The 11,627-nt window shown below is 42.7% G+C and overlaps 1 protein-coding gene across 1 annotated transcript; it reads right to left on the reverse strand.

The window, feature by feature from the left end:
* Nucleotides 1-896: 896 nt before the first annotated feature.
* LOC125515763 (S-(+)-linalool synthase, chloroplastic-like) lies at nucleotides 897-3,193 on the reverse strand. Its single transcript, XM_087527976.1, has 4 exons — nucleotides 2,822-3,193; nucleotides 2,426-2,643; nucleotides 1,460-2,026; nucleotides 897-1,302 (listed from the first exon to the last, which is right to left on the reverse strand). The coding sequence occupies exons 3-4, from the start codon at nucleotides 1,673-1,675 to the stop codon at nucleotides 1,030-1,032; spliced, it is 489 nt and encodes a 162-aa protein (XP_087384102.1). The 5' UTR covers nucleotides 1,676-2,026; nucleotides 2,426-2,643; nucleotides 2,822-3,193; the 3' UTR covers nucleotides 897-1,029.
* Between the last annotated feature and the right edge of the window lie 8,434 nt (nucleotides 3,194-11,627).

Below are 11,627 nucleotides of genomic sequence, written 5' to 3' on the forward strand. Positions count from 1 at the left end.
GGCTCGAACCGTGTAGGTGAGCCGGCCGGCGAAAGTCGTACGCCGGTTGTGGTCGGACTCGTCGATGGTGGCGCCTTCTGGTGTCGCTCCCTCGCTGGAGGCATCGATATAGCTGCTCCCAACTTGCCTTTCCTACTGTGGTCCAAGGGAAACCCTTGATCTAGTTTAGACCAGACGATGGCGGCGCTATCCAGCGTCGCGTTCCCTCTTGGGGGCATCGTCCTGGAGGTGGATCCGGTCAGAGGGATCTGTTGCTCGTGTGGATGTGTGTGTGTTGTGTTTGCCAAAAGACACTGTTTGTATGGTTTTTGGGTCTGGTTTCCCTCAGAAATTGGACCAACCTTCTTCTCCTGTTCAATGAATTTAGCACTAATGCTAACATTCAAAAAAAGACACGAGATAGAGGGGGATTAGGATCTTATACACCTCATATTTCTGTATGGTTATTGTTTTTACATATAAGTTGTGTGCATAGTCTAAATCATGGGACATAAGAAAATAAAGTTTATGTTCAAACAATTAGCCAATACATCTATGTTTGCTTGAAGCTAGGATGTAACGCGTAATTGCCAGCTGATGCCAAATGGTATAACAAATTTGCACTCTAGTGAAATTTGAATACAAAATATATTTCCTAGAGTGCAAAACTGCATATGCATCACATACATTGCAACACGTGCATGACCTTGCAGGCAGCTCATGGCTTTTGACAAGTATATTCATTATATAACCACTAGGAAGTAGGAACACATTCGCTAGAGTCGTACTATGCACAGGACAAATTTTGAACGATTCACAGACGAAGATTGAATACTGCTGGACATGCATATAAGTGAGAAGGGCAACCCTCACATGTCGCATGGCCGCTGGATTTGCATGTCGTGCACAGCTCGGGCACAAGTATCGTTTGTGGAGCAGTTTCACATTAGATAATGGTCTATCATACTGGTCCACGTTTCAACAGGGCAACCCTCAAAATTGGTGTGCTACGTATATAAGACTTACATACACAACGGTAGCATGCATTATTCAAAAGAGCAACATCCTAGTGTAATCCTCCAGGGCGGGGAGCCTCTGCTCATCGTCATAGCCACACATGATGCTGACCATCCTTGCAAAGTTGAGAGACGCCCCGATGAAGCTAGGTGGTAGTGTGGACTTTGTCTGAGAGAAGTATTCCCTGTTTAGATCCTCCCATTCACCCGCTATCATATCCAACATGTGCTTCTCCGCATCAGCATGAGGGTTTTCTCTCTGGTACAAATCCTTGTATGATCCGTCTAGCCCTTCCTGCAACTCATCCTGCATGGGACACATAATTTCTTTTCAGATCATGCCTAATGTTGTCAATGTCAACTTGAATGCACACGCACCAGGATATGGTACGAAATAACTCATGTAAATAATTAGTATTACTAATTATATAGTCTTGTGCATAAACTTATCGGTGTGTTCTGACCTTTGCACTCCCCATGTTATCCCAGAGCCTCATGATCTTCGCAGGGCAGGAGATGACCCTGAGGATGTGGTCGTTGTTGTCCTCCGTTAAATCATGCCCAAGCATGAATAAAAGCTGCATAAATAAAAGTGGTGCTCCTGAAGTGATGACACCATTTCTTAGGTAGTCCTCCGATGTAGGAACCTGATTAGTAGATAGCCATTTTCCCTCGATCATGAATCCATCAAACAAAGTTGCCCACTGCAAGAAAAAAAAGGCATGAATGCAATATAATTCTTGCAGTGTTATTTCCTTATATTTTATTTCATTACAATTAATCACAAGTTATATAGTACACAGAAATATGTAAGGTGGAACTATTAATATATTTATTAGTTGCTTAGAAAAATTAAACTAAAGATAATGAAGAACCATTCGAGTAGACATACTGCTTGCTTGAGATGATTGATAGGGTCCAATCCATGCTCTTTTCTGACCATATCAGCAATATCATTTGTGATGGTGTAAAGAGCCTTGTAACATGATATCATGTAACTCGGCAGTGACTCGGCAGCTGCAAGATCCCACCTGTCAAAATATGAACTTTGCACGTGAAACTTTTATAACAATAGTTTTACATTATGTGTTTATGTATAAGGTCATGACTAACCCATGAGTTTGATTATACCATTAGCAAAAATATGCCATTCTGGGCATAAGCAGCCCTGAATATGCAATGCTTTCTCTTTTTGTATGAATATATATGAATAATTATAAGACTATTAGTATATCAAGATATTTCTCGCAAAGGCCTAATGTTTATGTCAAACCAATCCTAATACCTCTGTATACATGATGTGTCAAAATTATAGAATTTTTAATGTGCAATTAGACATATCTAAGATTTCATTCATTCACAAACAAAAGTAATTATACTTCATTCCTAAAATGCAATGTTGTTGTTATTACAGGAACATCAATGCTCACATTTGATCGCCTCATTAAAGCGAGAGAGCTCCTCTTGTGTGGCGACAAGATCAAAGATGTCGTCCACAATGTAGACCATTGAGATAACCTTTGTGGCCTCAACCCGATATCTTTAGAAGGAGAAACCCTCAAGGATAGTCATGGACCACATGTACCATTTCAGAACTTGGTCCCTTGCAGCTGGAATTTCTTGAGACAATCCCAAATCCACCCACCATCTGTGTGAAAATGAAGTTTTCATAGTAAAAAATCACCACATCTTTAATTGTGCGAATACATGAGCAAAAAAATATGTTAGTCTGTTAATTCCAAGTGAGTTCTCTCTTATCAATATGCAGGTGGGTCAATGTCCGCAACAACTAATAATGGAAGGAGTGTATTTTATTATATTCCTACCTCTTAACCTCTTGCATTTCACTCTGATGTTGCAACTTCTTCATCTGAAATTCTGCATGTGCCAGCTTCTCAATTGCAGTGTGCCTAGTAGGCAAGTTCTGGAGGTAACTCAAATGATGCCTAACCTTGTATTGCCTCAGGCTCACATGGTAGGGATGGTCTAGTGACTTCATCACATATCCCGCAAGGTTTGGCTCCAAATACTTAAGTGCAAATTTCATGTGCTTGCTTGAGAATTCCTTTGCCTTGTAGAGTGAAGCTTCTCCCATGTTGAGGTGTGACATGTCATGCAAGCTCAGCAACCCTCTAAGGTCTTTGCTATGCCTAAGGTTGAAATCCCCATTATCGTTTGTGAACTTCTGAAGAACATCGTCTGCCATACAGCGACAAGAAGGTGTCTTAGGTGCATGTCATACATAACGAAAATAATACGTCTCATGAGAGGTGCTTCTATGCTACACAAGGGACCGTTATTTTTTATTATTAAACTTGGTTACTCTAAGCCTAATTTATTATTAGCAAAATTATCACATAAAATCATATCGTTGACCAAATTGCACTAAAGTTTCCAAACTCGTGTGTTTGTCTAACCCAACAGACTAAACCAGTATTTTACTGACCTGCCGAAACATAATATCCAACTTCTCTCATCAGCCTTAAGGAAAGGGTTGCGTCAAGTAGATCATCAGTATGGAGGAGATCCACAGACGAGTCCATTATGTTATCGATTTCATCCTGGAAACAGTGGTCAATGCAGAGGCGTTTGAGGTGATCAACTACGCTCAACATTCCTTTGTTGCTCTTCGGATGTTGATGAAGCAACGCTTGAACATTCATTAGGCTTTCCTGGTATTGCACATAGAGCAAACTTCTTCATAAAAAGAATTCAAAATCTAGATAAGTGCAATATATATCATATATTATTTGCATTCAACAATAGGCGATATCATATGAAAATAGTGCATATAATGTAGGTTTATATTTTATTAACATAGTTTGGAAATTAACAATAAAACATAGAGATTGAAATTGTGCACATTCCACAAACATCATTAATTAATGAAACACACATTTTTTGTGTCTCGCTGGTTCCTGAATAGAAGCAATTATTCAAAGTTATCTTGAAAAGGCCATCCATGAATTGCTAGACTGTGGTTAAAAGATTTTTGTGGACGGATTAAATTTTTGACTCGGTTTATACAACATGAATTTAGGGACGAAGGCAGTATAATTAGCCAGAAAAAGGCACACAAACTTGCATGCTAATTGCATTCAAAGTACATGCTAATGTTGCGGTCTATATATGTCTGTACCGTAAAAATATATACCTGGAAGTCAAAATCATCGGACAGCTCATGGGACACAGGCTCCCGCCCGGGATATATCACTGGCGAAGGGCGAAATAACACGGTTTCGGCCACTCTGGCCACCATTTCTGGCCACCGGCAAAGCCGAATGGAACAATGGCGCGAAGGAGGATAAGGAGAAGCATACATGCGCTGCAGCCATCACGTGCTTGACTAATGTGATTTGCTACAGCTGATAGGCTGATGTTGTACGTGGATGATATGGGATGAACAAGAGTACGTAGCAGTCTGCTGCTGCTATGTCTTGGGATGGATGGGGGATACGAGCAATGCATGCATGCCCTCCAGATTTATAGGGTGAGGAGAGGAATCGAGGTTGCAGCCGCGTCGATCCTCCACCGAGTGGCGAGCTGTGTGGAAATTTTACTAAACGTCATGCATGCGCTAATCAGGTTTTGTTTTTCGTCTAGGGCTAGTGTACCGTCCATTCTTTGTCTGGAGAGTGCACCATGCATGCACCATGCACCTTGCTAACTCTGGACTCCGATGTCTAGTCTGGTCGTCGTTACGAGACAAATACCTTTATTTGTGCACACGGTTTCTGCCTGCACAACTGGCAAAAGCCACACACGTAAGTACTCTATATACCTATATTTGTACGTCCTGCCACGTGAACGTCTCGATCTGACACCTGGTCAAAAGGGTCCGTTTGGTAGAGGAGGCCATCGAAAGGTCTGCCGATTGACCAGTTTTCCATCGGTTGCTGCCTGTCAAGTTCACGACAATGTACCTATGCCACATATTATAACCTACGTACTGAAGCACTGCTGCCATTATCAACTTTGACCCCCAGCTGAACCATGCATGCACAGTAGCTAGCTACTAATAGAGCGGTCAAAAAACATTTACCCCACCAAATGTAACATGTGTGTACAACGACTGGTACAGCTGGCATTGTCTCGTGTGCAACTGCCGCTTTCTGGAATTCTTGGGTCAAATTGTTATTATTTACTTTTGGTTTGTTACATACAAGAGCACTATTCAGCAACGTAAGATTGATGTTGAACGAAAAATATACAGAAAAATTTGAAAGAAGGGACAGAAAGGGTGGACTCTTCGATCGCGGAGACTCATGACTCCGCAATGAGTCAATGGCTCAATGCTCTTGATCCAGTGGATCCCTCACCACTGCTTCATTACCAACCTACGGAAGGGTCTTTTTTCAGAAGAGAGGCGTCACACCGACAGAAGGGATTGATCAGCTCACTTAAGTGAATATACCATTTCGCAACCTAAAAAATAAAGTTTTTCTTCGACGCAGATTTGTATTCCTAGCTATTCATCGATCTGTATGTAGCTTTCTTACAGATTTAGAAAAAACACTCAGTTATGTTTATACTGTCCATGTCACCCGCAAAAATGTTATACCGTCGATGCATCTTTTAGACTTTCTCCTAGAAAGCAGCTTATAGCTAGAAGACATCCACGTTGGTAGTATTTCACGCTCTCTCAACATTATGAAAAGGTGGTACAAATATAGCACCAAGTTAAACCACAAAAGTCGCCATCGATATCTGGTAGGCGCATGCCACCAAAACAAAGAGAATCGCGTATCAATGAGAGATTTTCCATATCTGAGGAAATAAACATGTAGAGGAGAGTGACCTTTGACTATGAGGAAACAAACACTAGTAGGTTCATGCTATTGGTACTAACGTTGACGTCAAAGAATAAATTGTTACTTTTCCACACCTTTTCTACTTATACGTCATTGTGTATGTTGGAAGTCAAAATAAACATAAGAAAATGTGCACTATAAACTAATAAAAGTGTATACGTGGCGTAAAACTGCAAACGTAAAATGATGACATAAAATATAAATAAAGATATTTTTGTGGTTTTACATGGTTATGACTTGTATCTTGCGTTTCTGATGCCGGTTTTTCATTGGGAGTCCTTATTTGGTTGTTCATTGAGAATCAGCATGTATGTGACTATTTGTATATTCTAAATGCAAGGACATACCAAAACCCTGGTTAGAAAATAACTTATTCATCACCCTATGTACCGATTAGCATTTGGTGTGCGTATGTGTTTGCTGCTATTCGGTATTAGTTGGCGGCGATAATGGGATCATGTGGAACTTGACCCTAAGAAACTTGAGTGGCTTACTAGGGAATTTCTATCCCAGTTTGGAATGTGTGCTGTCAGTAGACTTCATATACTGCTCTGCCTTAGCTATATTGCTGTCTGGAGAGCCTGTTGGTTCAAGGAAATATGGTACAGTTTGTTTGGTGGTCTATCACACCAGTAGAAAACATGCCTTTGGTCGAGGCCAGGATAAGGGCATTAATCCCGGTTCACTTACGAACCGGGAGCAAAAGGTGCATCAGTCCTAGTTCGTGAGGCCAGGATGCCGGCCGGGCCTCGGGGGCCATTGGTCCCGATTCGTCTGACCCCTCTGGTCCCGGTTTCAGACACGAACCGGGACCAATGGGCCTTGCTTCTGGCCCAGCACCTTTAGTCCTGGTTGGTGGCTGGTACCGGGACCAAAGGTCAGTCTTCTGTCCCGGATCTAGCCACCAATCAGGACTAAAGATACGTCTATATATACCTCCGCCTCTGCCCCCTCACTCCTCTATTTTTTGGCCGGCCAGCGTGTGCAGGTGTGTGTTGCTCTACTCTCACCTCCTATGCACATGAGGTATTCGATGAAATCCCCGATCCACACTTAAGCTTTCTCCTCTCCAAGCTCGACCTCCAAACTTCATTTTTCTCAAGATTTGTATAGGTTTGGCAGTCCGTCCTGTCCCGTCCCCGTCCTCACCACCGTCGATCGCCCGCGCCGATCTCGTCGCCCGCAGCACCATGGTAAGCCTCTTGTTCTTATCTTCTTTCTAAAAGAAAAAAAATTCTTACTTGTATGATTTAGATAGATACTTGTATAATTTTCTTACTTTTATTATTGTTCGTTATTATATAGTGCCATGGTTTTGGTATCCGCCCCCGTCGGCCCTCGTCCTGTCTATGATTCTGATGTGGTATATCATCTTTTATAACTATTTTCTCCATTTAGTGTTTATGACAATTATGGCGACCAACGTGACATAGATGTTTTTATCTAGGAGGTATGTGAACCGAAAATTCCAACCAACCCTCTTGTCGAGAGGTTAAATTTAGTTGAAAAAGAAAACAATTACTTGAAGAAAAAATTGAAAAGAATTAAGGAGGAGAAGATGGAATTGGAGTTGCGTGTTGCCGATGTCGTCGATGATCACAAGATCAAGATGGATGCAATGCGCTTGAAGATTAGAAAGATTAAAGAATATGTCATTCATACTGAGGCTTGATATCATTATGTTGTTGGATCAATTGTTACCTTAGTTGCGATTATGATCGCATTTCTTGTTGCATTTAAACGTTTTACATAGTTTCAATGTATGTTTTAATTAGATGCTCTAGAGAGCTATATGTTGTTCAATGAGAACTATGTATGAACTTTATGTATTTATTTTTTCAGTAATAACATTTGATCACTATTGTACTTTGGTTTTAATGTGATGATGAACTTCTATTAATTTGGTCATTTCTCCATTCATGATGTTCTGTAATGGTTTTTAATACACTTAATTATATAATGCACGCAGATGAACCGGCAATGGATGTACGGTGACCGACGCACCTCAAAGTACATTACGGGCCTGCATAATTTTCTCTAAGTAGCTGAGGCAAACAAGTAGAATGGTTTTATGTATTGTCCATGCCCTATCTGTGGGAATATGAAGGATTACTCTGACTCAAAAACCCTTCACGTCCACCTACTTGATAAGGGTTTCATGCCACCCTATAATGCCACACTATAATGTTTGAACCTGCTTGAGGATGATGACAACTATCCGCCCCTTGAATACGATGGTACTGCAACAGGGGAAACTGAAGATCAAGAGGAACCCGACGATGTGCCCGATGATGATCTTCGTCGGGTCATTGTTGATGCAAAGAGACAATGCCAAATTGAAAGAGAGAATTTGAAGTTCGATCGCATGTTAGAGGATCACAAAAAAGGGTTGTACCCAAATTGCGACGATGACAACACAAAGCTTGGTACCACACTAGAATTGCTGCAATGGAAGGCAAACAATGGTGTATCTGACAACGGATTTGGGAAGCTACTGAAAATAATAAAGAACAAGCTTTCAAAAGATAACGAATTGCCCGACAGTACGTACGAAGCAAAGAAGGTTCTATGCCCTCTAGGATTGGAGGTGCAGAAGATACATGCATGCCCTAATGACTGCATCCTTTACCACGGTGCGTACGAGGATTTGAACGCATGCTCGGTATGCGGTGCATTGTGGTTTAAGATCAGACAAGATGACCCTGGTGATGTTGAGGGCGAGCGCCCCAGGAAGAGGGTTCCTGCCAAGGTGATGGGGTATGCATGAACGGCCTCCGGCAAAACAAGGTACGTGCCTGAAAATATGTTGAACAAAGAGGGAGCAGACAAGGTAATAGTCTCAAAGTAATTTTTATCAAATATCAGTCTATAGTTAATCATCTTCTTCTTACTCTTAACAATAAAATCATGTTCAACCATACTCTTACACTAGTAGAAAACAGGGCTTTGGTCCAGGCCGGGTCAGCCCATTAGTCTCGGTTCAGTCCAGAACCGGGACCAATGTGGGCATTGGTCCCGGTTCGTGAGCCCAGGGGGCCGGCCGGGCCACGTGGGCCATTGGTCCCGGTTCATCTGGACCTTTTGGTCCCGGTTGGTGGGATGAACCGGGACCAATGGGCCTCGCTCCTGGCCCACCACCATTGGTCCCGGTTGGTGGCTTGAACCGGGACCAAAGGCTCCCCTTTAGTCCCGGCTCATGCCACCAACCGGGACCAATGAGGTGCCTATATATACCCCTCGCTCGCGAGCAGAGCACCCCAGTGCTCTGTTTTTCTCTGGCCGAGGGGGAGAGGGCTTGGTGGTGCTCTAGTTCACCTCCTATGCACACAAGGTGTTCGATGGAATGCCCGAGCCACACTACTTAAGCTTTCTCCTCTCCAAGCTCGACCTCCAAGCTCCATTTTCCACAATATTTGTCTAGGTTTAGCGGTCCGTCACGCCCCGTCCCCGTCTTCACCGCCGTCGATCACCCGCGCCGAGCTCATCGCCGGCACCACCGTGGTGAGCCTCTTGTTTTATCTTCTTTCTTAAAGGAAAAATATTCTTACTTGCATGTTTACATAGATACTTGTATTATTTTCTTACTTTTATTATTGCATCTTATATAGTGCGATGGTTTTGGTATACGCCCTCGTCGGCCCTCGTCCTGTCTATGATTCGGATGTGGTATATATATTATCTTTATAACTATTGGTTCATTTATTGTTTATGAAAATTATGCCGACCAACGTGACATAGATTTTATTTATGTAGGATGTATGTGAATCGGAAATGCCAACCGACCCTATTGTCAAGAGGTTAAATTTAGTTGAAGAAGAAAACAATTTGTTGAAGGAAAAAATAAAAAAAATTGAGGAGGAGGAGATGATATTGGAGTTGCATGTTGCGGATGTCGTCGATGATCACAAGATCAAGATGGATGCAATGCGCTTGAAGATTAGAAAGATTAGAAAATATGCCATTCATACCGAGGCTTGGTATCATTATGCCGTTGAATCAATTGTTACCTTGGTTGCAATTATGATCGCATTTGTTTTCGCATTGAAATGTTTTACGTAGTTTCAATGTATGGTTTAATTAATTAGATGCTCTGGAGAGCTATATGTTGTCAGATGAGAACTATGTATGCACTTTGGTTTTAATGTGATGATGAACTTCTATTAATTTGGACACTTAATTATATATAATGCATGCAGATGAACCGGCAATGGATGTACGGTGACAGACACACCCGCGAGTACATTAAGGGCGTGCATGAGTTTCTCGAAGCCGCTGAGGCAAACAAGCAGAATGGTTTTATTTGTTGTCCATGCACTGAATGTGGGAATACGAGGTCTTACTCTAACCGGAAAATCCTTCACTCCCACCTGCTTTACAAGGGTTTCATGCCACACTATAATGTTTGGACGAGGCACGGAGAAATAGGGGTTATGATGGAAGACGGCGAAGAAGAAGAGTACGATGACAACTATGTGCCCCCTGAATACGGTGATGCTGCAACGGGGGGAGCTGGTGAAGATCAAGAGGAACCAGACGATGTGCCCAATGATGCTGCAACGGGTGAAGCTGCTAAAGATCAAGAGGAACCAGACGATGTGCCCGATGATTGTGATCTCCGCCGGGTCATTGTCGATGCAAGGACGCAATGCGAAAGTGAAAAGGAGAAGCTGAAGTTCGATCGCATGCTAGAGGATCACCAAAAAGGGTTGTACCCCAATTGCGAAGATGGCAACACAAAGCTCGGTACCGTACTGGAATTGCTGCAGTGGAAGGCAGAGAATGCTATGGCTGACAAAGGATTTGAGAAGCTACTAAAAATATTGAAGAAGAAGCTTCCAAAGGATAACGAATTGCCCGACAATACATACGCAGCAAAGAAGGTCGTATGCCCTCTAGGATTGGAGGTGGAGAAGATACATGCATGCTCTAATGACTGCATCCTCTACCGCGGTGCATACATGGATCTGAATGCATGCCCGGTATGTGGTGCATTGCGGTATAAGATCAGACGAGATGACCCTGGTGATGTTGACGGCGAGCCCCCCAGGAAGAGGGTTCCTGCGAAGGTGATGTGGTATGCTCCTATAATACCACGGTTGAAACGTCTGTTCAGAAACAAAGAGCATGCCAAGTTGATGCGATGGCACAGTGAGAACCGAAAGAAAGATGGGAAGTTGAGAGCACCTGCTGATGGGTTGCAGTGGAGAAAAATCGAGAGAAAGTACTGGGATGAGTTTGCAAAGGACCCAAGGAATGTATGGTTTGCTTTAAGCGCAGATGGCATTAATCCTTTCGGGGAGCAGAGCAGCAATCATAGCACCTGCCCCGTGACTCTATATATGTATAACCTTCCTCCTTGGATGTGCATGAAGCGGAAGTTCATTATGATGCCAGTTCTCATCCAAGGTCCTAAGCAACCCAGCAACAAAATTGATGTGTACCTAAGGCCATTAGTTGAAGAACTTTTACAGCTGTGGAATGGAAACGGTGTACATACGTGGGATGAGCACAGACATGAGGAATTTAACCTTAAGGCGTTGCTGTTCGTGACCATCAACGATTGGCCCGCTCTCAGTAACCTTTAAGGACAGACAAACAAAGGATACCACGCATGCACGCACTGTTTAGATGACACTGAAAGTATATACCTGGACAAATGCAGGAAGAATGTGTACCTGGGCCATCGTCGATTTCTTCCGACCAACCATCAATGTCGAAAGAAAGGCAATCATTTCAAAGGCGAGGCAGATCACCGGAAGAAGCCCGCCATGCGCACTGGTGATCACGTGCTTGCTACGGTCAATGATTTACACTACGTAAT

This window comes from Triticum urartu, chromosome 6A (genome assembly GCF_056163025.1).
Source record: "Triticum urartu cultivar PI428250 chromosome 6A, HENAU_Tu73, whole genome shotgun sequence".
Lineage (NCBI taxonomy): Eukaryota > Viridiplantae > Streptophyta > Magnoliopsida > Poales > Poaceae > Triticum > Triticum urartu.

Coding starts and splice junctions, on each gene's coding strand:
- LOC125515763 (XM_087527976.1), bottom strand. CDS start 1,675: ATGATCGAGGGAAAATGGCTATCTACTAATCAGGTTCCTACATCGGAG. Junction 1,303..1,459: donor ATAACATGGGGAGTGCAAAG/GTCAGAACACAC, acceptor TGTCCCATGCAG/GATGAGTTGCAGGAAGGGCT.